This window comes from Pelophylax lessonae (assembly GCF_965119305.1).
Source record: "Pelophylax lessonae genome assembly, chromosome: 5".
In the NCBI taxonomy this organism is placed as follows: Eukaryota; Metazoa; Chordata; class Amphibia; order Anura; family Ranidae; genus Pelophylax; species Pelophylax lessonae.
In genome coordinates, this window is record NC_138772.1 from 192,124,518 (window position 1) to 192,152,299 (window position 27,782).

At 45.6% G+C, this 27,782-nt stretch overlaps 2 protein-coding genes across 3 annotated transcripts in view; one reads left to right on the forward strand and one right to left on the reverse strand.

The window, feature by feature from the left end:
- Window positions 1-4,949, forward strand: part of FKBP9 (FKBP prolyl isomerase 9) — a 72,585-nt gene extending 67,636 nt beyond the window's left edge. The window contains exon 10 of the mRNA XM_082259490.1: window positions 4,684-4,949. Within this exon, the coding sequence (XP_082115616.1) occupies window positions 4,684-4,866 (183 nt within the window). The 3' untranslated portion in view covers window positions 4,867-4,949. The remainder of the gene's footprint in view (window positions 1-4,683) is intronic.
- A 4,519-nt stretch (window positions 4,950-9,468) lies between these two features.
- Window positions 9,469-27,782, reverse strand: part of NT5C3A (5'-nucleotidase, cytosolic IIIA) — a 104,846-nt gene continuing 86,532 nt past the window's right edge. For both annotated transcript variants that reach the window (XM_082258168.1, XM_082258169.1), the window contains exons 6-9: window positions 25,589-25,678; window positions 23,751-23,913; window positions 19,805-20,005; window positions 9,469-9,998 (exon numbers count right to left, since the gene is read on the reverse strand). In XM_082258168.1, the coding sequence (XP_082114294.1) occupies window positions 9,897-9,998; window positions 19,805-20,005; window positions 23,751-23,913; window positions 25,589-25,678 (556 nt within the window). In that variant the 3' untranslated portion in view covers window positions 9,469-9,896. The remainder of the gene's footprint in view (window positions 9,999-19,804; window positions 20,006-23,750; window positions 23,914-25,588; window positions 25,679-27,782) is intronic.

Sequence of the window (27,782 nt, forward strand, 5' to 3'; positions counted from 1 at the left end):
GTTGAAGCCCCTTTGGCACCAATTACAGCCTCAAGTCTTTTTGAGTATGATGCTACAATCTTGGCACACCTATTTTTGGTCAGTTTTTCTCATTCCTCTTTGCAGGACCTCTCAAGCTCCAACCGGTTGGAAGGGGAGTGTCAGTGCACAGCCATTTTCAGATCTCTCCACAGATGTTCAATTGGCTTCAAGTGTGGCCACTGGCTGGGCCACTCAGGGACATTCACAGAGTTGTCCCGTAGCCACTCTGTTATCTTGGCTGTGTGCTTAGGGTTGTTGTCCTGTAGGAAGATGAACCTTCACCCCAGTCTTAGGCCCAGAGCGCTCTGGAGCAGGTTTTCATCAAGGATGTCTCTGTACATTGCTGCATTCATTTTTCTTCTTGATCCTGACTAGTCTCCATGTTCAAACCGCTGAAAAACATCCCAAAGCATGATGCTGCCACTACCATGCTTCACTGTAGGGATGGTATTGGCCAGGTGCTGAGCGGTGCCTGGTTTCCTCCAGACATGATGCTTGCCATTCAGGCCAAAGAGTTCAATCTTTGATTCATCAGACCAGAGATTTTTGTTTCTTATGGTCTGAGAGACCTTCAGATGCCTTTTGGCAAACTCCAGGCAGGCTGTCATGTGCCTTTTACAGAGGTGTGGCTTCCATCTGACCACTCCACCATACAGGCCTAATTGGTGGAGTGCTGCAGAGATGGTTGTACTTCTGGAAGGTTCTCCTCTCTCCACAGAGAAAAACGCTGGAGCTCTGTCAGAGTGACCATCGGGTTCTTGGTCACCTCCCTGACTAAGGCCCTTCTCCCCCGATCGCTCAGTTTGGCAGGGCAGCCCGCTCTAGGAAGAGTCCTGGTGGTCCCAAACTTCTTCCATTTACAGATGATGGAGGCCACTGTGCTCACTGGGACCTTCAATGCTGCAGAAATTTTTCTGTACCCTCCCCCAGATCTGTGCTTCCATACAATTCTGTCTCAGACAGACAATTCCTTGGACTTCCTGACTTGGTTTGTGCTCTGACATGCACTGTTAAATGTGGGACCTTATATAGACAGGTGTGTACCTTTCCAAATTATGTCCAATCAACTGAATTTACCACAGGTGGACTCCAATCAAGTTGCAAAAACATCTCAATGATAATCAGTGGAAACAGTATGCACCTGAGCTTTTTGAGTGTCATGGCAAAGGCTGTAAATACTTCTGTATATGTTTTTTTTTTTTTTTAAATAAATTTGCAAAGTTTCCAAACAAACTTCTTTCACGTTGTCATTATAGGGTATTGTTTGTAGAATTATGAGGGAAAATTTATTTAATCCATTTTGGAATAAGGGTGTAACATAAGAAAATGTAGAAAAAGTGAAGTGCAGTGAATACTTTCCAGATGCCCTGTATGATAAAGAAATCAACTTTTACTGGTCCTGCAGGATTATAGACAGCAGACAGTTATGGTCTGTAACTATGCATAGAACTGAATGGGCTTACACAGAACTGTACCCTGCTGGCTTGATCTGCACCAGTACAAGCTGAGTGTGTATATATATATATATATATATATATATGTGTATGTGTGTGTGTGTGTGTTGTCATTTTTCTTTTATAAAATAAATGTTACATTTCTTTATTGCACAAGATCCATGCACTTTTCTCTCCTTTTGTCATTATCTTATAGCTGAGATTGTGTACAGGAAAACTACTCCTACCCATAACTTTAGCAGACCAGCATCATTGTTTACATTGGTGGAGCAGTTCTCCCACACAGAACCTCATCTGACAATGTAATTCCCTGATGTTTTGTGCAGGAGAGTTGCTTTCCTGCACACAGCTTCAGCATATAAATAGAGGGTGTTTAGGCCGTGTTCAGAAGCAGTTCTCCCGTGATCCCCTCCTTCTCAGCTCCTTATTGTCTTCTAGAATGGAACTCTACAGTACCCTTCACAACAATGATCCACTTTTTGCAAAAAAATGTAAATGCGCCAACATTTATAAAATAAAAAAAAAAGTGCATTTATTACCTTTTTGCATTGGAGCCTGCAGGGTTTTGCAGCTGAAATCATTGCATTGCATGTACAGTGCACAGGCTCCAGACCCCTTCAGTTCAAGGCTGGAGGAAGTAAACAATAGACTAAAGCGTGGTGATGCCACCACACTTGTGCTCCATTTAGATTTAAGAGTCCCTCTGCCGTGATGTTAGTCTTTCCATTCTTAGATCCCTAAATTCTAAACAAAGTATGTGTGTGCAGGAAGACAACCCTGTGTACCAGGTAGTGCTGGTTGTGGATTGTGAATGTTTCATGTTATAATTTAAATGTAGGTGTAACATCAAACATGGGCAGAAAGGCAGATTAGGCTTTTAGGTTGCCTTTGATTTTACAATGTTTCAAACTCTAACTTTGTCTCATCAGTCTCCTAGCATTTACCCTTTTCTCCTCCCTTTCCAAACCCCACCTACTCAGTCACACACACGCCATCAGGAAAACTGCTTTGCAAATAGCCTAGCTCTATTTGATTATATATGCTGAGGCTGTGTGCAGTATCAATTCTACTGCACACAGCTGTAGGCTTAAGCCCCGTACACACGTACTGATCGTCGGCCGAACAATCGGCCGTCTTTTGTCCAGGGCTGTCGTGTCTGTTGAAAACTGCAAAAGACTGCACACGAATTTTGTCGGCCAACAACAGCTGACTGCAGAAGTGATGTCATGTGATGGTTAACTTTCCTTGTCTTTTTTCTTTTCTGAGCATGCCCAGTCTTGCTAATCTGCTGTCTGTCGGCCGAAATCTGTACTGACTGGCGAACAATCGGCCGTTCTGGTGACGGCCAACAAATATTTTAAAGTTTGCACGACAGATTCTGTTCGGCCGAAAATGCGCTGTCGGCTGTCGGAAGCATCATACTAACAAGCCTACAATCGGCCGATCGGTCGGCGGCCGAATATTTACGGCCTTCAATCGGTACGTGTGTACGGGGCTTTGGGCTCCGTTTCCACTGCCGCGGCTACGAAGTCGTGCTACTTCTAGCGCGACTTCGTAGTGAAAGTTGCTTGCGGCATTCAGTGCGACTTGTCCCTCATTATAGAGGGAAGTCGCACTGAAGCCGGCTCAAAAGTAGTGCACGAACTACTTTTGAAGTCGCCGCAACTGAAGTCGCGGCAGTGAAAACGGGCCAGATTGAAACAAATGGCTTTTGACTTGCTGTGCGACTTGACATGTGTCAAGTCGCACTAGTGGAAACCGGCACTTACCGACAAAGAACTATTTTATTAGGATAAAAAAATTGTACATTATTTTGGTGACAAAGTCTCTTTAAACAGGACTGTGGACTCTCCCCATGTAAAAGAGTGCCTTACCTTAGTACTGTCACACGGGGTAAGTCACAGTCGCCTCTATATTAAGCAGTTAAATGCAGTGGTGAGAAAATAAAGGAAAGGTGCGGCTGGGCAGGAGAGGATTACAGTGAAACTGTTGTGGCTACCGGACATTTAAAAAAGTGAACATTGCACTGAATCAACCATCACAAAATAGTGGACTGCGGTCCACACCCAGACCGAGCGACAGTCCTATCTAGACTGGCAGCCGGTCCCTAGTGCAAGTCCCCCCCCCCCCCCCCCCGATTGCTTATTATGGCCGCTGGTGTCCTAACAACCAATGACATCATGTGTGTCTCGACCCCAGGATCATAGTAGGATAGATAGTCAAACTTCCTGTCTAGACCTGTAGCCGGCTCTGCCTCCCACCCTTCTGATAATAAAACATACAGTAGCACTGTGATGGGGACCCCTGCTGGGAGACAATTTTACCAACCAACTGGACCTTCTTGAATTTTAAAGTAATTGTAATTGGTGAAGGTGTTTTTACCTTAAAAAAACCTTCAGTGTGCAGCTCCCCCCACAGTCCCCCTAATACTTACCTGAGCCTGATCCAGCGATGTGCACGAGAGAAGCAGCTCTCCTAGGTCCCTCCCTTATCATTGGCTGAGACAAAGCAAAAGCTGTCAATTACAGCCAGTGAAGAGGGAGCAGGGGGCGGGACTGAGCCACACACAGCATGCACAAATGTCAGCAGAACAAGCAGCTTGAACCCGAGGGAAAGGAGGATCAGGGGGTTCTCTGAGCAAAACTATTGCACAGAACAGGGAAGTATGACATGTTTATTTTAGTTTTAAAAAAAGCTCAAGCTTTAGAACCACTTTATGACAAATAGACGATGGCGGCACTTCCAGCTAAAAATTTTCACTTTATTCAGAATCCATTAAGAATAGAGGACACGACACACACACACCTCCTACTGATCTCAGCAGACGCGTTTCACACACCTGTGCTTAGTCATTGCTTAACTATGTCATTGCAGCGACTAATCACAGGTGTGTGAAATGCATCTGCTGAGATTATTAGGAGATGTGTGTATAGGTCGTGTCCTCGTTTTTTAATGGATTTTGAATAAAGTGAAGATTTTTAGCTGGAAGTTGCGCCATCGTCTGTTTGTCATGTGCTTACTTCTGGACGCGGACCTAAGGCTGGCACCGGCCTCCTGTGACAGCAGAAAAACACTTGGAGCGGTGCAACATCTTGTGTTACATTCAGTTTAGAAACACTTTACTTCAATACCCCTGACACTAAATGTTCTTGGTATTTTAAAAGTAATTATGAAAGTGGAAAAACTCACCAAGTTATTGTGTTTCTAGTTTTCAGACTATATTAAAGCTCAGGTGGAAGCTGGCAAAGGAAAACTGGCCCCTGGTTTTGATGCTGACAAGATTATCGAGAACATGTACAGAAATCAAGACCGGAATCACGATGGGAAAATTACAGAAGCGGAGTTTAAGTTGAAAGACCAGGAGGATAAAGAGAGACATGATGAACTATAATATTTCACCAGATCTTGTGTCTATATGCACTGTGAAAATGTCTTGTGACAGAACACTCATTTGTTTGGATAGGTTTATGGGAATCTAAATTGTGAGAACGCAGGCACAAAAATGAACTTTCCATCCATCTACCGGCACATGTGACAAGCTTTATATTACAGCGGAATGCCAGCCCAAATTTTTTTTTTTTGATATTGTGATTATGACAGCATGACATTCAGGCAGCTGACATTTGCAAAAAGGTCAACAAGGACAGCCTAAGAGCCGGTCCACACTACTCCGACTTGTTCACCTGACAAGTAGCACTCCATGCTGTGCAACTCAAGTCGCTCCGATTTAGAAAAAGGTTCCTGCATTATTTTTGGACGAATTTGGAGCGACTTGCATTGACTTCTATTATGAGAAGTCATTTGCAAGCCGCGATGACGTTGTGCTGCACGAGCGACTTCAAAGTCACCCAAAGTCGGGGCGACTTTGAGTCGGAGTAGTGTGAACCGGCTCTAAATGTTCCTTCAGTATTGGTTTCCTTTAACAATATTCTAGTAAAGACTTACAAGTATTATTTATATTAGGATTTTGTTACAACTAAGTAGTAAAAAACGATTTTTGCACTCCAAAGCAGTATTAAAGACCTAAAAAAGTCCCATGGGGATAAAAAGTTAGTACACATACTTGCCTTATCCCCAGATTCTATACTGCAGGGGTTGACGTCACAATCCTTCCAGTGGTACCGAATAGCCCAAATGTTGCTCCTGCACTGTGCTTAAGTGTCCTCCGGCATTATTTGGGCTACCAGGCATTCCTAGGGGTTCTCTCCTGAAGGATGGCGATGTCACACTGGCCTATGGGCAGGAGCCAGGGGTTTGATAATGGTATATATATTCTTGTTTTTAGTGTAGAATTTAAGAGATTGGGATTGGGGGGGGGGGGGGTGTAGGGGTAGCAGACCTTGATTTAAATTTACATTGCCAGGATTCCTGTCATGGCCTGATTTATTAAAGTTTAAGTGCCGGTTCACATTAATACGACTTGTCAGACGACTTGGTCAGCCTGACAAGTCGCGCACCGTCGCGGTCCATTGAGTGGTACAGGACCGGTTCTAATAGGAGCGACACAAGTCGCTCCGACTTAGAAAAAGGTTCCTGTACTACTTTGGGGCGACCTGGAGCGACTTGCATAGACATTCATTTTATGAAGTCCGTGCAAGTCGCGCTGCACGCGACTTCACAGGTCACCCCCTAAGTCGGAGCGACGTAGTGTGAACCGGCACTTAGAGGGAACAACTGTCACCCTTGTCAATGTTGTACTACAGTAACTGATTTCATTCTTGGCTTTATTCTCTATGTGCAATGGGTTAATATGACCGCTGTCTTTGAAAAGTAGAACAATAGTCTAGAGACTAGTCTAGTGTCAAGTCCCACTTGTGTGTATGGCTACCTATGCATTTTGGGATGCTTCAGTAAGGTGGATTCACATTGCATCAGTGTGTTATTTAGTGTGCTAATGTGCACTGTGCAAAGGCAGCCTTTTCATTTGAATGTACTAATGTACCAAAAAGGGTGCATGCACTATTTTTTGTAATGCAATGCACCCCAGCACATGGCAGTGCATTACTGTGCATTGTGGTCTGCTGTGATGACATGGTGCTATAAAGAATGAACGGCACCATGGTGCACCAACGTGTTGCCGCAGTGCAACTGTATGAACCCAGCCAAAAGGGCCTGAAGCACCTTTGTGTGAATGTGACTGTTCTGTTGGTTCAATGCACCAGAAGATTGGCATGCTTTGGATTGGTACCGGAGGTTTATCTTTATTGGAAGCCAGGAACCCTCAGTTTGTTAGCAGGGATTGAATGTGCTGTGAATTTTGCCATGGGATAAGATAGATTGACAGAATGGAGGAGATTTACTAAAACTGGTGCACTCAGGATCTAATGCAGCTGTGCATGGTAACCAATCAGCCTCTAAGTTCAGCTTGTTCAATTAGGCTTTTACTATAAAATACAAGAGCGGATTGGCTCCTTTGCAGAGCTGCACCAGATATGGCACGCTTCAGTTTTATTAAATAGCCCCCATGTATTCAGATAGTGTATTGATGCAGACATTTCAGATTCTAACTTTTCCTTTTTTAAACATTTTGCCTGATTTCCACTTAAAGGAGAAGTATACACAAAGCTCGTATGGCTGTACTTTGCCTATGGATCACAGGAGTGCAATTCGTTCGACACTCCTGTGATCTATTTTCAGGAGAGAGCGGCCCGAAGTCCGCTCTCTGCTGACGTTACAGAAGTCGGTCCAGGCACCACATCATCAGGACACGAAGTCGGGATCCGCCAGGTGCCTGGACCGACACCCTGCTCAGACTGTAAACGAGCCGCTGAGAGCCTGACCTGGCTACTCCTTGCCCCTCCACAGCCCAGGGCTCCAGTAAGCGAGGAGAGGGAAGAGCGGAGAGCTGCTGACTGACAGGTTCTCAGTGCAGAGGCATCGGGGGACCATTGCTGCATCCACCTAGGTAAGTATGTATATGGGGAAAGAAAAAATAAATAAAAGCCAAACATCTCTTAAGTATTTCTTTCTGTACCTAAAACGGTTTATTTAAACCCAGTGAAAGAGGGCATTTATTATAAAGAAAAATGTTTAAAAACATTCCTGATGTGATGTTGGATCTTGGAACTTTTCAATTGTGTATATGAATGTTACTAGTGGAGAAAGAAAAGATTGCTGGGGAGGGATCCTGCCTATCATACCCTTTCCATTGATTTATGTGCAATTACAGAGTTACAAGCTAAAAAAAAAAAAAAAAAAAGCGACTTCTAGCCAAGCTTTTACAATGAACTCTTAGGCCCTTTTCACACGATCGGACCGATGAGGTCTGCCTGTCCGTTTTTCAGGCAGACCTGATTGGGCCACCCATTCTATTCTATGGAGAGGCGGATGTCAGTGGAGATGTGTCCGCTGACACCCGTCTGTCATCCAATCTGACAAGATCCGCCTAAAACAGACAGATGGTGATACGTTCGCCATCTGTCCAGCGGGTTGGATCGGATGAAAACTGACATGCTGTCTGTTTTCATCCATTCTCCCCATAGAGGACTGCGGGACTCTGACAGGTCACTGTGCAGAGATGGACCGGTCATCTGCCTGCTCAGCAGGGATCAACAGAGCAATCCCCGCTGAGCTAGCGGAGTCCTCGGAGCGGATCCTCCCTGTGAGAAAGGGGCCTTATATTGGTTGCCTAGTTCTTACCATTCCCTCACTGAAGAGTGATTGCTTACAGTGTAACCACATTCCAGGGTCATCCATAGCTACACACCCCAGGACACTGAATTGGGCCAATAGACAAGTGAAATCTAGATCTAAATGGGCTGGATGTGGGCCGATATGCCATCTAATTTAATGCCGATTACCCAGTATTATTCTTCTCAGTTATGGACACAATGGGGCTTTTTTACTAAAACCGGAGAGTGCAAAATCTGGTCCAGCTTTGCATAGAAACCAATCAGCTTCCAGTTTTTTGTTGTCAAAGATTAATTGAACAAGCTGAAGTTAGAAGCTGATTGGCCAGATTTTGCACTCTCCGTTTGGGGATATCAACTCCAATGATGGGTGTAGAATTGTGAACCAGATTGTGGCCTTCTTTCTGTAAACTGACTTTCAGAATTTTTTAATGATGGATATATTATTTTTTTGGTATGTGGGATGGGTAGAGTAATAAAGTAAGACACTATTTCAGCTATAGGTAATCATGTCATGTGCCAGTTTATAAAATTCTGTTTAAACACTGCAACTGAATTTTTTTTTTACTAGTTTAGTTCTCAACTCAAAAAGAAAAAGTGTAAAAAATGTAATGAGTGCTGTAAGATAAGTTTTGATAAATAAAGTGCTGATAAACTCTGCTTTAGTTTTGTGCATTACATTGGCATACCAATAGTAAAATGTTCAGCAATGGCGTATTAAAAAAATAAATAAAATGGGTAACTGGGCATATCAAGACACACAATAAACACATGTAACATGCAATGCAGCACCATTTATTTCAAATGGCAACCCCAAAACACAGCACACCACACAACAGTGTAAAAAGAGGAGGGGGGGAAGGTTAAACATTAAAATAGGAACTCTTAAATCCCAATTTTAGCCCCCCCCCCCCCTTCCTGCTGAGCACCATGCATCCTAGAAGAGGACTGGCACATTATGTGGTGAGTCTTCATGGGACAGCACCAGGGAGAAGAGAAGTATTGCAGACAGAGCAACAGATGGGCTGCCCATTAAAAAAAATGGAATTGGGCTAAAAGGATTAGCTATAGAAGGTAATTAGGGGGAGAACGGAGCTGGAATTACCACTTTTATGTTTGGTGCTGCCCGCTATTCTGTTTTTGACAGGCGTTACAACAGCCACTGTGACTTCATAGGCTTGCATAAGGAAACTTTACTACTACATTTACTGAGCTGAAGACTTCTGCAGGTGCTGGGGAAAAGATCATTGACACAATATTGCAAATAAAATATTGGATTGGAAGCCCAAATGGTTAAAATTCACACTTTTGAAGTTTTCATGACCAAAAATTATTTATTTCAAAATAAATGAAATCAGCCAACACATTTTTAAGTTACATACTTTATAGTGGAACATTTTAACACATACAAAACTGTACAAACAGCACTTTAGAACATGCACATTATTTGGCCTTTGGAAAATATGCTTGTAAAAAATACGACAGCTAAAACTGAATATGAAAATAAAAACATACCATCTAGTATTTTCACAGACAGAATAAATGCCATTCTAGATCTGTATTGAACCTCGCTTGCACACAGGCTTCCCATCTCATCTGAAGGCGATGGGCGTTGTGGAGTAAAAAAAAACAAAAAATGGTGGAGGTAAAGCAGCGCAATGTTGAAAGTAAGGTGCTTTCAAATTCTAAAATTTTTCTATTAAATATTTTTAAATTAACAAAAATAAAGAAAATCTCCCTCTGCTCCGATTACACAGCTGGTCAGTAGTGAGGGTTGGAGATCCAGTTAAGCTTACAGGATCTTCTGCAAGATGGAATTGGCCACATCCAGAGATTCATCCTTCACTAAAACTATGTCATAGGAGTTCATGTATTTCTCTAATAACTCTTCTACCTGCAGGTAAAGAAGAAGAAAGTTAGAAAATTGACAGCACAGTAAATTACAGTTCTGCTTTTTATAATGCTTATCTCCTTACACTCACAACACTAAAGTCTGCAGTTATGTGGACCCTAAATCTACATCTTACATCAAGCCTGTTCCTTTGGATTATCTGTGGCGATCAACCACTGTAAGCTCTACCTTCTGTACTAAACTGCAAGCAGTTAAATACACAATTAACCACTTTAAGACTGGAAGGATTTGTCCCCTTAATGACCAGGCCCTGTTTTGCGATTCGGCACTGTGTTACTTTAACGGACAATGCGCGGTCATGGGACGCTGTACCCAAACTAAATGTACGTCCTTTTTTTCCCACAAACAGAGCTTTCTTTTGGTGGTATTTGATTACCTGTGCCACTTTTATTTTTTGCGTTATAAACAAAAAAAGAGCGACAATTTTGAAAAAAAAATAAATATTTCTCTTACGTCCTCCGACAGTCGCCGCCTCTTCATATTCGTCACTAATGGGTTATTGACCTTTTCTCCGTAGGAGTAGCTAGGCAACAGAATATATCAATATCAAAGCTTTTAGCATATCCCACCCCCAGGGGGTGGTCCCCTCAGTCAATACCTCCCTGCTTCCTGTAATTCCAACTCAGTTTCTAATGCCTAGCTCAGGAGTAGGTTAGGCTGTTCCTGTGCTGGGGCTCTTAGTCTCAGCTTCTTTTCTGTTTTTGATTTTATTTGGAGTTTTTTCTCTTTCTTTTACTTAGCTGTTTATTTTCAGCGTTAGTTAGCTTCTTCTGATGAAGATGATCGTGCGGTGCTGGGTCTCAGTCTGGCCACCCTGGATCCCAGGGCTCAGGGCCAGGGGCTTCCCAGCCTGCCATCGAGCGTTCAGCTTAGGTTTTGCCCTGGCACATTGAACGACCCATCCCTGTTCGCTGCAGGGATGCTATCGGTGAGGTGGCTACCTCACTGGACGCCATTGCGGTTTCGCACCGCAGTTCCGCTGCGTCATGCTTGCGACACTCCCTGTCCTCAGTGCAGCGGTTTGGTCGCTGGAGCAGGCTCCCCACGCCATCCGGACTGGTAAGTGTAACTCTATGTGGGGACCTGTCTATTTGGGTGTCAGTCTGGGACTGTGTGACCCTGCATGTCTGTGTGGCTGCTGTGCTCCCTGTCAGTTCCTGTGTGGACTTGCTGCCTGTGTGTGGGCTGTGAAGGGGGGGGGGGCTCTCCCGCTCTGCTGGATGTATGCATGAAGCAGTCAGACTTTGAGGCATGCTGTGCGGCGATCGCTGCGGCGACCCGCCATTTTTTGAGGCAAAATCATAGGTGACCGGTCCTGGGTGGTACTGCACGGCGTTTTGGCGCCAAACACCGCCATTTTAGCGGCGATCGCTCAGGCCACATGTCGGCGCCATGTTCTATTTGCCCAAGGAATCCTCAGCCGGGCGGCCATGTTTGTGTAGCCTTGCATAGGCTTCATAGGGGCGGTCAGTCTTGCATCACTTCCTTTTGCTCTGGGACAGCGATCGGTGCAGCAGCCTGTGTGGTCTCTCCAGGTTTTTATCTCCCCTTTTTTCCTGTATTTCTTGCCCAGTTTCTTGTCCCTGTGGGGGTCGGTGTATTCAGTGGGTGCGGTGGGCTACGCTCGCCGCGATCTTAAAGGGGCAGTACCCCTTTCTTCCTTATATTGCTGGGGCATGGACTCTCAGGATTGCAAGTTTCCTCCCACCTTGGTGGGGGGCCAAGGGGCTGCTGCTTCCCCCGAGGGGGCTGATCTGGCCACTATTGTGGCAAACTTAGCTGCTCAAGTGCAGATGCTGGTGGCTGATCGATCCACAAAACGGCCCAGGGTGTCTATTTCCTCTGATTCAGAGGGCGATGGGGCTGCTATGGCTGGAGTGCCCTTCTCAGGGTCTCACTCATCCCAACACCTTGTGGGGTCTGACGGGGAGGCTGAGGTGGAAGGGGTTGATAATTCTCCCCCTGGCTCGTCTGAAGAGCTTGCACTCATGGATGAGTTAGTTGCTTCTATCAAGCAAACGCTGCATTTGCAGGATGAACCATGTCCTCCTGCTTTGATGTCCTCTTATGGGACGCAAAGGAAACGCAAAACATCGCAGGTTTTTCCTTGCTCTACGGAATTTCAGCGCGCTGTTGATGAGCAATGGCGCAATTTAAAAAAGTCTTTTGCTGTGCCAAGTAGGTTCAAGCTGCGTTTTCCCTTTACACCAGCTACTGATGAGCGTTGGTGTGTGCCGCCTCAGGTGGATCACGCGGTGGCGATTTTGAATAAATCAACTGCGATCCCTGCTGAGGATACCCCGGTGTTCCGGGACCCGACGGACAGGAGATTGGAATCTCTGGCCCGTCATGCCTATACGGTTGCTGGCTCTATGCTGAAGCCTATTTTTGCTTCCATTATGGCAGCCCAGGCTATTGCGGATTGGACGCAGGTGCTCAGGCGCACTCTGGTGGCTGACTCTGCGCCGCCGACAACTTTGGCTATGGTGGATCAGATTCATCAGGGTATCATGTATTTGTGTGATGCGGACTTAGATTTAGTTCCTTTGGCTGCGCGTCTTTCTAGTGTGGCGGTCTTGAACCGTCGCCTGATATGGCTGAAATGTTGGTCGGTTGACCAATCTTCCCGCAAGACTTTGGCTAATTGCGGGATCTCGCCTTTTTGGCGAATCTTTGGTTACTCTGATAAAGGGTATTTCTGGGGGTAAGAGCACTCTCTTGCCCCAATCTCACAAGAATAAGTTTGTTCGTGGTAAGAAGAATGCCTCGTTTAGGCCCTCTCAGGGGTCCTTTCGTGCCTTTCGGTCGCGCTATAAGGGTAAGCCCTTCAAGGGCCAAGGCTCCCAGAGGAAGCCGTGGACGGGTAAGCAGAAGTCCGGCCAGTCCGGGCCCGCTGCCCATAACAATGCGGCCTGAAGGGACGCCCTCACCCGGTTCTGGGGTGGGGGGGATGTTTGCTCGGTTTTCTTCAACCCTGGCTGGACCGCATTCGGGACAGGTGGGTTCAGGAAATCGTTCGATCTGGATACAAGATCGAGTTTCTTTCTCGGCCGGCGGGCAGATTTTTCCCCTCAAACCTTCAGCTGACTCCGGAGCGCTTGCAGGATCTGCACCTGGCGGTGCGGGACCTGCGGGCCCAGGGAGTGGTGGTTCCGGTGCCTCACCGGGACAGATTTCGGGGGTTCTATTCCAATCTGTTCACTGTGCCCAGAAAGGAGGGCAAGGTACGTCCGATTCTGGACTTAAAAGCTCTGAACCGCTTTGTGCGGGTTCGCAAGTTCCGCATGGAATCCCTGCGATCAGTGGTGGCTGCCCTGGTTCCGGGGGAATTCATGGCCTCCATCGACTTGAAGGATGCGTACCTTCACATCCCCATTTTCGAGGGTCACCAGAGGTACCTTCGTTTTGCCATTGCGGAGGATCATTATCAATTTGTGGCGTTACCCTTTGGTCTCGCTTCGGCTCCGCGGGTTTTCACCAAGGTGCTTGCGCCGGTTCTGGCCTTATTGAGGGCCCAGGGCGTTTCTGTCCTGGGGTATCTGGACGATATCCTGATTCGGTCCGCGACCAGTCAGGGCCTGGTGAACGACCTGTCCATCACGATGCAGACTCTGCAGGAATTCATTTGGACGATAAATTTTCCGAAGTCAACGTTGTGTCCGTCGGTTCGTCTTCCCTACCTGGGGATGATTCTGGACTCTGTTCAAGCGAAGGTCTTCCTGCCGGAAGACAAGCTTCGGACACTTCAGTGCGAAGTCAGGTCCCTCAGGGACAATCAGTGCTCGTCCCTCCGGACGTGTATGAGGTGTCTGGGATTGATGGTTTCGGCCTTCGAGGCGATTCCCTTCGCCCAGTTTCACACGCGGGAGCTTCAGGTGAAGGGCCATGCCAAGTGGGACGGGCGTCCGCAATCTCTGGATCTGCGGCTGTCGTTGAGCCGTCTCACCCGCAGGGGTCTTTTGTGGTGGCTCCAGTCCCCGGCGGTGTCGGGGGGCAAGTCCTTTCGTCCTTTGTCGTGGACGGTGATCACCACGGATGCCAGCCTGTCGGGCTGGGGTGGTGTTCTGGGCGTTCTGTCCGCCCAGGGTACTTGGTCGAAGGAGGAATCCTCCCTTCCGATCAACATTCTGGAATTGTGAGCGATAAATCTCTGTCTACTGCGTTGGACGGACAGGCTTCAGGGCCGTCCAGTTCGGGTACAGACGGACAATGCCACAGCGGTGGCCTACATCAACCACCAAGGGGGCACCAGGAGTGCCCGAGCGGCTCGGGAAGTAGCTGACATTCTGTCTTGGGCCGAGACGCACGTCCCGGCGATATCTGCAGTTCACATTCCGGGGGTGGAGAACTGGCAGGCGGATTATCTGAGCCGCCAGACCCTGGACCAGGGAGAATGGTCCCTCCACCTGGATGTCTTCCAGATGTTGTGCGCGAAGTGGGGGTCCCCAGATGTGGACCTGTTCGCGTCTCGTCTAAACAACAAGGTGGAAAGGTTCGTGGCAAGGACACGCGATCCTCGGGCAGACGCCTCAGACGCGTTAGTGGCGCCCTGGCATCAGTATCGTCTGATGTATGCCTTTCCACCGATTCAGCTGCTGTCCAGGCTCCTTCGCAGGTTGGCCTCGGAACCGCGCACGGTGATTCTGGTGGCACCGGACTGGCCTCGCCGGTCTTGGTACGCAGACCTCGTGAATCTGGCGGTCGACGCTCCGTGGCGTCTGCCACTTCGAGAAGATCTCCTGTCTCAAGGACCAATATTCCATCCTGCTTTACAGTCGCTGGCTTTAACGGCCTGGCTGTTGAGAGCCAGGTCCTGAAGGATAGGGGTCTTTCCCCTGAGGTCATTCCCACTTTGCTCAAGGCTAGAAAGGCCTCTTCGGGGAAGATTTACTACCGTACTTGGAAGGCTTACTTTGCCTGGTGTGAGTCCAGAGGGTATTCCCCTCGCTCGTACTCGGTGTCGAGAGTGTTGGCTTTCCTTCAAACAGGCGTGGACCAGCGTTTGGCGTTGGCCACGATTAAGGGTCAGATTTCTGCGCTGGCCGTTCTCTTTCAACGCCCTGTGGCGTCTAACTCTTTGGTTAGCACCTTTGTTCAAGGGGTGCGGCATTTGGTCCCTCCTAGGAGGGAGCCTTTGCCTCCATGGGATTTGAACGTTGTTCTGTCCGTGTTGCAACATGCTCCTTTTGAAAATATCAGGGAGATCTCGTGGTCTCTGTTGTCCAAGAAGGTTGCCTTCTTGGTGGCGATCACTTCGGCTTGCAGGGTGTCGGAGCTGGCGGCCTTGTCCTGCAAATCCCCGTATTAGGTGATTCACCTGGATAAGGTGGTCTTGCGACCTAACCCGTCTTTTCTTCCGAAGAGGATCTCAGAATTTCATCTCAATGAGGATATTGTTCTGCCTTCGCTTTGCCCGAAGCCTAAACATCCGAAGGAGGTGGCTTTGCATTCCTTGGATGTTGTTAGGGCGATCAGGGTTTACCTGTCATCAACTAAATCCTTTCGCAAGTCGGATTCTCTCTTTGTCCTTCCAGAGGGACCTCGGAAGGGCATGGCGGCCTCGGCTGCGACCATCGCCAAATGGATCAGACAGACCATTGTGCAAGCCTATGCTTTGAGGGGGAAGGTTCCTCCTTTTCCTGTGAAGGCGCACTCTACCAGGTCTCTGAGTACGTCTTGGGCCTATCGTCATCAGGCTTCCGTGGCCCAGGTGTGTAAGGCGGCGACTTGGTTGTCCGTTCACACCTTTTCAAAATTCTACAAAGTGGATGTTCAGGCATCGGCAGATGCTTCCTTTTGCCGTAAAGTTCTTAGTGCGGCGGTGCCTTAGGGTCCCTTGTTTGGGTCCTTGGCTGTTGGGGTGTTTTTACCCCTAGGTTACTTGTTCTTCCTGGGTTGTTGCTCCTGTTGAGCACTTTTTCCTGTTGCCCAGTTGGTTCTCTTGCTTTTGGTAAGGTTCCTTTCTCTGATGTGGGTACTGCGTTGCTTTGGGCGCGGCTGCTTTTTTCCCACCCCTCATGTCTACACTGCTATGGGACGTCCCCATTAGTGACGAATATGAAGAGGCGGCGACTGTCGGAGGACGTAAGAGAAAACGGAATTTTTGTAAAATCTTACCTGTAAAATTCCTTTCTCTGAGTCCTCCGACAGTCGCCGCCCCCGCCCCTCTTTTGGGGTTTGTTTATGTACTCTACTGCTATGCTACTGAAACGGAGTTGGAATTACAGGAAGCAGGGAGGTATTGACTGAGGGGACCACCCCCTGGGGGTGGGATATGCTAAAAGCTTTGATATTAATATATTCTGTTGCCTAGCTACTCCTACGGAGCAAAGGTCAATAACCCATTAGTGATGAATATGAAGAGGCGGCGACTGTCGGAGGACTCAGAGAAAGGAATTTTACAGGTAAGATTTTACAAAAATTCTGTTTTTTCACATTCTGCTATATGACATTCCAAAAAAAAAAATTAAAAATCAAAATTTAACCTTTTAGGCCAATTTGTTTTCTGCTACATATTTTTGGTAAAAAAAAAATTGCAATAAGCATATTTTCATTGGTTTGCGCAAAAGTTATCGCATCTACTAACTACAGGAAAGATTTATATGTCAATTTTATTTTTATTTTTTTTAACTAGTAATGGTGGCGATCTGTGATTTTTTGCGGGACTGTGACATTGCGGCGGACAGAACTGACATTTTTGACACTTTTGGGGGTACCGGTGACATTACTACAGTAATCAATGCTAAAAATATGCACTGGTTACTGTAATAATGCCATTGGCAGGGAAGGGGTTAACCCTGTGGGTGATCAAGGGGTTAAATGTAAGCCTAGGGGAGTGATTCTAACTGTGAGGGGGGGCATGGCTTCTGAGATGACCATAGAGACATGTGATCCTATATAGAAGGATCACATAAGCTCTGTGATCATTCCAGGGAGAAGGATGGTCGGCTGTGTTTACAACAGCCGACCGTCCTTCTCTCTTAGTGGGGAACGATCGAGAGTGTCAGGCGGCAATCGGAGCTGCCTGACACACGCATCGGCTTCCCTGCTGATGAGCGGGGGCGGGATCGCGCCGCCCGCGGCGCGTGCTTACCCCCTAGACTCCCGAGAGCGAGCGCTGTACATGTACGGCGATTTGCCTGGGAGCGGCTGCCTGCCGCAGTACATCTGCGGCGGGCGGTCGTCAACTGGTTAAGAGTCCATTTGAACTTTTAGTTTATATTTGACAGATACATACCAGGTACACCAAAACAAAAAGATGTCTTAGGCTAAACTGATACTGTTGCCAGCCCTTGTTGCGCCTCTGAAAAGCAAGGTGTGGTGGATCACGTTTCTGAGGTGTTTGACAGGTGGGGAGGAGAACGGCTTGTGCCTCCTCACTACCTGTTTTAGTCCTGTAAATGCTGGACCACGGTACTGCAACCATGTGCATTGTCTCACTCACTTGAAATCTGTGATTTTTTGCAGGACTGCGACATTGCGGCGGACAGATCGGACCCCTGACGTTTTTGACACTTTTGGGGGGGACCAGTGACACTAATACAGTAATCAGTGCTATAAATATGCACTGTTACTGTAATAATGACACTGGCAGGGAAGGTGTTAACCCTATGGGTGATCAAGGGGTTAAATATATGCCTCATGCTTACTGACGTGTGTGGGGAGAGGGGGTTCTGTTCTTCAGCTATGCTGAATCCTGTGATCTCTCCCTGTCTGTCACAGCGAAGATCCGCCTGCTTTGTTTACACAAGCGGGCGGATCTTCTCACACTTTCCTCGACAATCGGGGGAAGAGAGGCGGTGATCACCGTCTCTCCTCCTTCGGCCTGACTCCTGCTGTGTCTAAACACAGTGGGATAGAGCCTCCAGCGGCGCGCGCACTCCACCGAGACCACCAGGGGAGCCACTGTGCCGCAGTAGCAGCACAGTGAGCGGTCCTTAAGTGGTTAAAGGTAATCTCAGGAGACCCTCCCCAATGGCCACAATGCATGAAAAAAAAAAGTACAATATTAACTATTTCAGCCATCCTGTGAGAGAAGAGAGAGCAGCAGAGAGAGCAGTGTGCTCATACATAGGTGTCTTATTTTTTGTGTTTTCCCTATGGACCACATCATGAGCATGTGTGAGGAAAGGCTCCTGATGTTGCTGAAGCTCTGAAGACATACAAAACTTCATTGCTACTGGACTCATCCATTGATGCAGGCAACAGCATGTGGCGAAATTTGATTTTTTCAACATTTGTATGTTCAAAAAATATCAGAAATGTTTTCCTCTTTAAACAGAGAGAGCATTGGTGTTGATGATAAATACTGCCAGCTACATCCATATCCTGTAGTCAGTCATTGCAAAGAGGGGGAACTGGAATAAAAAGGGGGGAAATATAGAAAAAAAACACCCCTAATTCCAAAATAAAGGACTTTAACGGATGTAGGGTGTGCAGTCAGTGAGCATAGCAGGAAACAAATCTTAAAAAACCATACAAGTTTATCAAATACAACAATGTAAAAATATATAAATACGTGAAAAGGGATCACATATAGTTACAAAAAAAAACATCCTGTGATAAGAACCATCCAGAGAAAATGGTGGTCTTCTAAACGGTCGGTCAAAGTCGTCTGGGTATGACGCGTTTCGCAGAACAATCGTGTTCTGAAGTGCTTCCTCAGAAACCCTCGACTGTGGCCAACTTCATAAAGAAACATGTAAGGTTTTTTCAACATTTTTATGTTAAAAAAATATCAGAAATGTTTTCCTCTTTAAAAACGCTTATAAAAGCAAATGGCGTTTAAAATACCAGTAAAACTACAGTTCCTGAACGCAATTTTTCTACTTTTTAAAAAACGCCTGTAACCTCAACTGCCTCTAAACTACTATAAACGACTGAGTGTAGATGTACACATAGGATAACATTGAGGAGAGTTCAACTGCTCCAAAAGGTACATTAAGGCTCTTTCACACGGTCCGCCTCCGTAGGCGGATCCGTGCTCCTCAGCGGGGTTCGATCCGCCGATCCCCGCTGAGCCGGCGGATGACAGCTCTGTCTCCGCTTGCAGTGCGGAGAGGGAGGTGTCACAGCCCCCGCTGCTCTCTATGGGGGATCGGATGAGAGCGGACCGCCTGTCCGCTCTCATCCGATACGATCCGATCCGATACCTGAACGGATGAAAAAATAGGGTTTCCATCCGTCCAGATTTCACTGACAGGATCGGATACGGATGGCAGCTGGGGTCAGCAGAGGTGTCTCCGCTGACATCCGCTGCCCCATAGAGCTGCATGGAGGATCCGATCAGGTCCGCCTAAAAAACTGACAGGCGGATCTGATCGGACCGCCCGTGTGAAAGAGCCCTTAGGCCTCATGTACACTGCAGTTGCTAAAGACAATGAACACCTTTTGCTTTGATTCACCAGGAATGTATTTAGTGGGCATAAACTGAAGGTTCTAACTGGGCTTTAAATACATCTCTGAACATTTACCTGCTAAAGGAATTGCTTGCAGAGTGTTTAAAGAAGAGGCGGATGCTACATTAGTAAATATGGCCCGGTCCCAAATTTTATGAGACGTTTCCCTGCCATTCATTTTAAAATGACCCGATTTTTTTCTTTTTAATTGGTACTTTTACTTACACACCCAATAAACATTCACAGTGTTGGATGAAATGGTAAGCGTACCCATAGACTTATTACTTGAATGTAAGAACGCCGTATACACCACAACATGAATCCTACAGGTATCTCATTGTCACTTGCACAATGCCAAGGCACAAACGAATGCAGAGGCGATTTGCTTACCTTATCATTAAGGTATCCTATTTTGAGGATATTTTCCACATTTGATACACCATCAGCCATAGTTAAATCTCCTAGTGAGTCTCCCAGGAGAATGATGTTACTGTTATCTTTCAGCTGATTGAAGTATTCTGTTCTCTTCAAGGCACCGTCATGTTTGTTGTACACATGTATTAATTCACCTTTGAATCCCTTTATAACTCCCTGCAATTAAAAAGAGCCTGATTAATATTCAGGTCTAACTTAAAAGAGAAGTTCCGGATTTACAAAAAAACAACAAAAACAGTTAATTATACTCACCTAGGTGGATGCAGCATCGATCCGATGCTGCACCTGTTGTCCTGAAGCTGCATCTGTCCCCTGCCAGCTCTGCAGTGAGAACTGAACAATTAAACATTGCTGATCACTCAGTTCTCCCCCTTCGCTCTGAGCAGAGAGCCAGGACTGTCAGTCACCAGCTCTCTGCTCTCCCCGGAGTGCCAGGCTGTGGAGGGGGCTGGAGGGGCTGGCTCAGGCTCTCACTGGATCTCTGAGAGGCTGATCCAGGTGCCAGTCCAAGTATCTGGGTGGATCCCGACCATATGATTGGGATCTTTCCCCAGCCTGGACTGGCTCTGTGACATCAGCCAACAGCGGGCTTTAGCATTAGAATGAACTACACTCCTGTGATCCATAGGAGAAGTATGGCCAATAAAGCTTTCTCATACTTCTCCTTTACCATTTGTTTTTATCTAAACCATCTATAGAGAAGGCATGCTTGTCTACACCAAATTAACCCACAAAGATTATTGTACAGACAAATACTAGACTAAGTATTAGGGATGCACCAATACGGGTATCAGTGCCGATACCAAGCATTTGTACGAGTTTCAGTACTCACACAAATGCTTCCGATACAGAAACCCATACTTTGCGCTGCAAGTTGCGTCAAAACGAAATGAATTGGCGCAAATCGCACTGCAAAGAATCGCATGCAATTTGAACAGGAATGTGGTGTGATTCCTGTCCGAATTGCATGCGATTTCCCCCACTGCTACTGTGTGTATACAGTAAACCCCCGTTATATCGCGGTTCAGTTTTTGCGGTCCCAGGATATTGCTGTTTTTTCTGTAATGTTATTTTACTAATTAAATCATTGTTAATTAAATATTTTTGTGTCTTCCATAGCTCTTGCTCTGTGTCTCAGTATCTTTTATGTGTTTAAATGAGTTTCTATTGTTTTAAAATTGTGTTTAAAGACCTTAAAATGCTTTTAAAAGTACAGTGAAAGTTATAAAACATGCCTACAGTGTATTTAAATAGGGAATTTCTATTTCGCGGATTTTCACTTTTCGCAGGTGGGTCCGGAACGTAACCCCCGCAAAGGAGGGGGGTTTACTGTAATGGGAAAAGCACCATCTAGAGGCCGTTTATTGAAAGTGTAAGAATTCACAGCATATATCTGGCCAAATGCAAAATTTATATAGGTGTCCCACTCCTACTGATGATAGCATATCATGGCCGCTGGAAGTGCTCACAGGGCTAGAGATGTAGAGGCAGTCCGCCCTCAAGCGGTCATCACTTCTGCCCTATACCCACAGGGGTCCCATCACTTCTGCCCTATACCCACAGGGGTCCCATCACTTCTGCCCTATTCCCAAAGGGGTCCCATCACTTCTGCCCTATACCCAAAGGGGTCCCATCACTTCTGCCCTATACCCAAAGGGGTCCCATCACTTCTGCCCTATACCCAAAGGGGTCCCGGAACTTCTCCAGTCCTGTGAGCACCTCCAGCATCCGTGATTTCTTATGATTGGGACACCAATGAAGACTTTGCATTTGGTCATATATGAACTGTGAGTTCTAACATTTTTAATAAACTGCCCACTAGATGGCGCTTTTCCCTTTCTACACGCACAAGCAGTGGAGGAACAGGGGGAATTTGGACAGGAATCGCCTCATTCCAGTTCAAATCGTATGCGATTTGCGCCAATTTATTTTGTATTGACGCAAATTATTGGTACGAGGAGTACTTGACTGAAAGTATTGGTACTCGTACCTGCCAATAAAAAAACGGTATCAATGCAACCCTACTATGTATCTAAAACAGAGACAGTCTTCATCTAAAAAAACATAATATTCCTGGTAATACATTAACATGAATGTAGAATAAAAGATCAGAAAAGCTGAGGTTCAAGCCCAACACCAAGATTCTCGGCCAAAAGTGAACCTCCGGGCAAACTGCTTAATACACAGTTAAAAAACAAATACTGAAGGGTTACATTTTTACTTGTCCAAAGACCTGAAACTTGTGATTTTGCACACATTTTCCACACTGCGGCGTTGTTCCTAACGAAACAAGTAATCTTCTGAGATACATGAAGCAGTAAAGCGTACCCAGGGGGCTTTGCCTGAAACCAGCAAACAGCCCCATTAGGAGTGTATGGATCACAAGAATGGCTGGTCTGAATTTTTGGACAAAATCAATTTTAGGGCTGGAGGTCGTGTGCGGTAAAACAGGAAACCAATATATTTTCCTGTTTACAGTATTTAGTGTTTTGCCTTATATTCAGATAGCTAGATAGCTCAGCAATACAGCTTGGTCATCTTCCCACCCCTAGGCGGGAAAATAACAGCCACTGAATAAATCAAAAAGGATACTCAAAATATAAAACCAATAATACCAGTGCTACCCAACTGCCTAAAGACCGGACTGGCCAAGTGTGAATGTTAAAGAGAACTAGACTTTTTTTGCAATTAATTTTGTAATTAAGAAAATCTGTAAAGGTGACCTAACACTGGACCACCTCCCCACCCCTTTGGTCCCCACTGTACTTACCTCCTGCGATCCTGAGCTGTCAGGGCTTCCGTAAGCGGCTCCACCAGTCCGGAGATTTGAAATCTCTGCTGCTGTCTCTCATCTTTGTCCAGTGTTGCTAGGATAAACCAGACGGATTCTGATTGGCTGGCCTCGCGGGAGCCGTAACAGCAGAGCACCCTGACAGTGGAGTGGCTGACTCAGACTTTCAGCAGCTCGCTGAGAGGCTGAGCTGGGTGCTGGTCCAGGCATGTGGGTGGATCCTGACCATATAGTCGCAGTCTTGCCAAGCCTGAACTGGCTCTGTGACATCATCCTGCTGCCTGCTGACAACGGGTCACAGGAGTGCAGCACCAACTGCACTCCTGTGATTCATAGGAGAAGTAAAGCCAAATGAGCTTTGGTTGTACTTCTCCTTTAAGCACATTTTATTTTGTTACATCTGTTGTAAAGTTTCTTACCTGGAGATCCTCTCCATAACTGACAAAACTAAGCAGCTTGCTCATAGCAGCACTCAATAAGATTTGCTTTTAAAAAAAAAACTGTATTCAGATGTATGCAATTGATATAGAGATAGAAAAAGCATAAAAAACGTTCAGCCCCAGCAGACAGACCTGAAGTGCTCCTCCTGGTTCTATCTCCGCCAGCCTGAACAGACTTCTATGGGTGGCCCACAGCTAGTCTACGAGTGAATGAAAGGGCTGCCAAGAGAAATGTAAGCCTTGTCTACTAGAAAAGATGTGAACAGACTACATACAATGTCAGATGCAGATTTTATATAGCTGTATTGGGCATCTAAGCTGTTCAATATCCAACTGGATATCTACTGGATGTGCAAAGCCTTCTGCAATCTGAACATTGCTTGATAAGATATTAAAATTCCTGACATTGGATCACTTCATTACTCTTTTAGACCACAAGAAATCTAATAAGTGCTGAATCCAACCAGAAATCCAATAAGTGCATTTTTTAGCTCACACATAGAAAAGTTCCTTTCTGAGTTGGTGAGTTTATGTAAAATGTTCAACTAAAAAAATTGGTTTAAACACAATTCAAAATAATCTGTTTGCAGACATGTTGGTCTTTTCTGACAGTTAAAAAAAAAAAATCAAAACAAAAATCCACATTTCACAGAGGAAGAGATGAACGTACATTTTCATCAAAGTCCATAAAGTTGGAAACTACTTTAATGTTTGGGTAGTAGACTCCAGCTTGACGTATCGCTTCTTCTAATACATCCCCAAGTCCTGCTGAAAAAATGAACACCGGTACGGTGTGTTCATGTAGCTTATCAAAGAATGTTTCATAACCTTCCCTGCAAAATAAAAGAAAATTAATGGTATTTTTTGTGTGGACACGGCTTTAAAAATGATACTACATAGGCGGTCAATAAATAAATTACACTATATCCTCTGTATAAAGTAATCATTGAATTAGCAAGTCATCAAATATTAAAAATGAAAAAAAAAAAACTGAGTGGAGATATTGTCAACAGCAACTACATCATCCAGCCATATTCAGTGTAAACCATAAAATAAGTTCAAACGGATTAGTTGCAGTTATAACGCAGTGTGTATAAATTTAAAAGGACACTTTACTATCACATTTTGATGTGTGGTCACATTTAGACCTTGTTCACACAGGCGTACTACAGCATACACCTGTGCCAGATCTGCGTCTACATGCATGAGGATGCACACGAGTTCTGTGCATCTCCGTGAAGGCAGTCCCATTAATGTCAATTAGGACACAGCTGCTCTTCCCAAACTGACATCCATGGGGGTGTACGAGAACGAACACACACGGTTTGTTTGGGGCCGTGCACCTGCATGAATATCAAATTGGGAACAGCAGCTGTGGCCTTGCATCCGCTGTGTCCCAATTGACATTAATGGGACTGCCTTCATGAGAATAGTCACTTAGGCCTCCTTCACACGGGCTCTACTACAGCAAACACCCATGTGAGGGCCATGTTAATCCGAATGTGGATGCACAAGTGTTCCGTGCATTATGGTGAAGCCAGTCCCATTAATGTAAATTGGGACACCGGCTACAAGCTCACAGCTGCCCAATTTGGCATCCATGCGTGTGCACGACCCTGAACACACCCTGCAGCCGCCGTGTCCCAGTTGGCATTAATGAGACTGCCTCCACAGGGATGCACGGAACACATGTGCATCCTCGTGTGGGTGAACACAGCCCTCACATGGGCGCTGTAGTATGCCGTAGTTAACGAGGCCTAAGTCCGGCCAGAGACGGTTTGAATCTCTGCTGGTTCAACAGGGATGTGTGGGCAGGCTGAATGTACCAAGTTGATCAATCGATCAACTTGAGTACAACCAGCCGGATTAATTTGCAATCATCGCTAGCCGCTATAAATAATCACTGTCTTCTCCAAGCGGGGGCGGATTCCCCCGCCCGCCCCTCCCCCACCACCAGAAGCAGACAATTGCTCGGCAGGAGGCATTCCCCTGTCAGCACTGTCAGTACTATAGGGGAATCATACACATTTCTTTCCTGAAACCAGTAGGAAAGAAATTTGGACCGTGTATGGCCTGCCTTAAGCCTGGTACACACAGTTTTTTTTGTTCAACCCAGCGGGTTGAATGAAAAAAAAAACAGACAGCTCAGAACAGAGCCACTGTACTAGCTATACGAAGTGGGTACAGGGATCTACCCTGCTGAGCTGTAGTGTTCTGACAGGGGGACGGTCCCCCCACCCCCCCGCCAGAACACTCTAATCAGTGCTCTCTACTATTGGCTGAGAGAGCTGATCGGATGTCAGTCGGCTTCTGGTTTTCCAGCAGGGTGCCATACACATGGGCCGGGTTTTTTTTTTTTTTTTAAACTGGCCGATGTTGGCCAGCATTGGCCAGTGTGTACGGGGTTTTAGTGACTATGTAAAGTAGATTACATAAAAACCTAAATACAGCCATATTCTTGTTTCTCACCTTTAAAACACTACATACAATTAAAACAATTGTGCTTACTTGAGCATCATATCAGATTCCCTTACAACCTCTGTCAATTTGTCTTTCTGCAAAGCCTGTTCAATTAACAATGCGTGTGATTTTGTATACCTGTAAAAAAAAAAAAAAAAAAAAAAAAAAAAAAAAGTCATAAAAAGGAGTGAATCAAGAAAATGCTCAATCTACAACTAGTTAGGAAAATTCACCACGAGAGGGTAAATCTCTAAATGTTAACACCAAAAAATAATGACTTCTCAGCATTTACCCTAGCAAGCTAGCAATATAGACCGAATTATTCTGTTTTTATTGTTTGATAAAAACTGAGGACTCAGCAGCAGCATTCATTTAAAAATATATGTGAAGCCGCACACCATGGCAGGAGTCTCTGTAAAGCAGGGTTCCTAACTCCTCTTGGCAATATGAGGGTATCTGAATATTTAATATAAACTGAAGTTAGATTCTCTGCAATACTGTACCTAAAATCAAAGTGGAGAAAACAACTCGATATGTCAGATGACATGTGAATGATTACACAAAAACAGTGAACTTCTCACTAGTTGTGAATTGTGGCTTTTTTTATATAAAATGGGATTTTTGACTTACCGTAAAATCCATTTCTCTGATGTTCATTGACGGACACAGCACTTCATCTTCTTGACCATAGGTTATACTGCCCCCTACAGGAGTAGGACACTAGGCAGAGAAAAAAAGCTTGATTGGGCAGTCCCTGAGGGTATACTCCCACTTCCTGCTATAGGTATTCAGTTTTGTAACAAGCAGTGTCAGAAGAAACAAACCCAACTCCATAAAGGGGCAGGTGCTGTGTCCGTCAATGAACATCAGAGAAATGGATTTTACGGTAAGTCCAAAATCCCATTTTCTCTTTCGTTCATTGACGGACACAGCTCCTGATCTTCATAACCATTGGGACGTCCCAAAGCAGTGTCAAACATGAGGGGTGGGAACAGCAGAACAAAACATCTTCCCCAAGGTTAAACCTAGCCAACCAGGTAACTTGGAGCTCAACTGTCCACAACTTGAGCTCACCTAAAAAAAATACCCTCAAAGAGGACCAGGTCCTCTAAACAGCAGCAGCCTGCAAAACTTTGCGGCCAAAAGAAGCATCCGCAGATGCCAACACATCCACTTCATAAAACTTTGTTAATGTGTGTACAGACGACCAAATGGCCGCCTTGCAAACCTGCATCACTGACACCTGGTGACGGAAGGCCCAGAAAGCGCTAAGCGCCCAAGTAGAGTGTGCCTTGACAGGGATAGGAGGAACCTAATCCGTAATAGAATAAGCCTGAACCACAGTCTGTCTGATCCATCTGGAAATGGTCGCAAGCACATGCTGGCCAGACGGGGACCCTCTGGATCTAGATTATCCAGTCTGTCGTCCAGTCCAGCAATTGATTGTAGATTCTCACAGGAATAAAAAAACAAAGATAGGAAAAAAAAAATTGCCAGGACCAGAGATCCCAGCAAGCAACTAGGTCCTTACTCCTGACTGTGAACCCCCTGGGTCAAGCTTTTTCCTGCCTAGTGTCCTACTCCTGTAGGGGGCAATATAACCCAATAGTTAAGAAGAATGAGGAGTTGGGTATGTCAAAGGACGAAAGAGAAAAGAATAATTCCTCAGAAAGTTCCAGGCCTTATAAGTTAAATAAAATAAATATTGATCTACTTCATAACTGAAAAAAAGTAATATTTCATTTATGATATGCAGCCATGGGAAAAGCAAAACTAAGTGACAGATGGTTTCTTGGTTCATAGAATCAATTAAAGGAACGACAAAATTATAGCTTTAAAAAGAATCACTAATGCTAGTCGCTTGAACAGATAACTATAAAGAGAGTTGTCTAAAAGGCCTAAAATTGCTGTTATACAAGGTGTGACAATTTAATTCCCAGAATACCTGCAGTGTAGGACTATGGTGGTGAGTCACACAGCCATTCACACTCAAGCGTGTTCTGACATGTTCTAACTTGCACTCGCCTGGGTCAAGGACCATTTGACTAAGGCGAAATTACCAAATAGTAGAAGAAATAACATTCATGTGCGTTGAATGTTGGCAGAAAATAAATGACGAGAATCTATGGCAGCAGATTAACATCAAATTTTGTGTGAAAATTGGCAAAATTGCGAGTAAAACTTTATCTCTCTTAGAACAGGCTTATGGTGAACATTCTATGAGGAAATTAAGTGTTTTTGA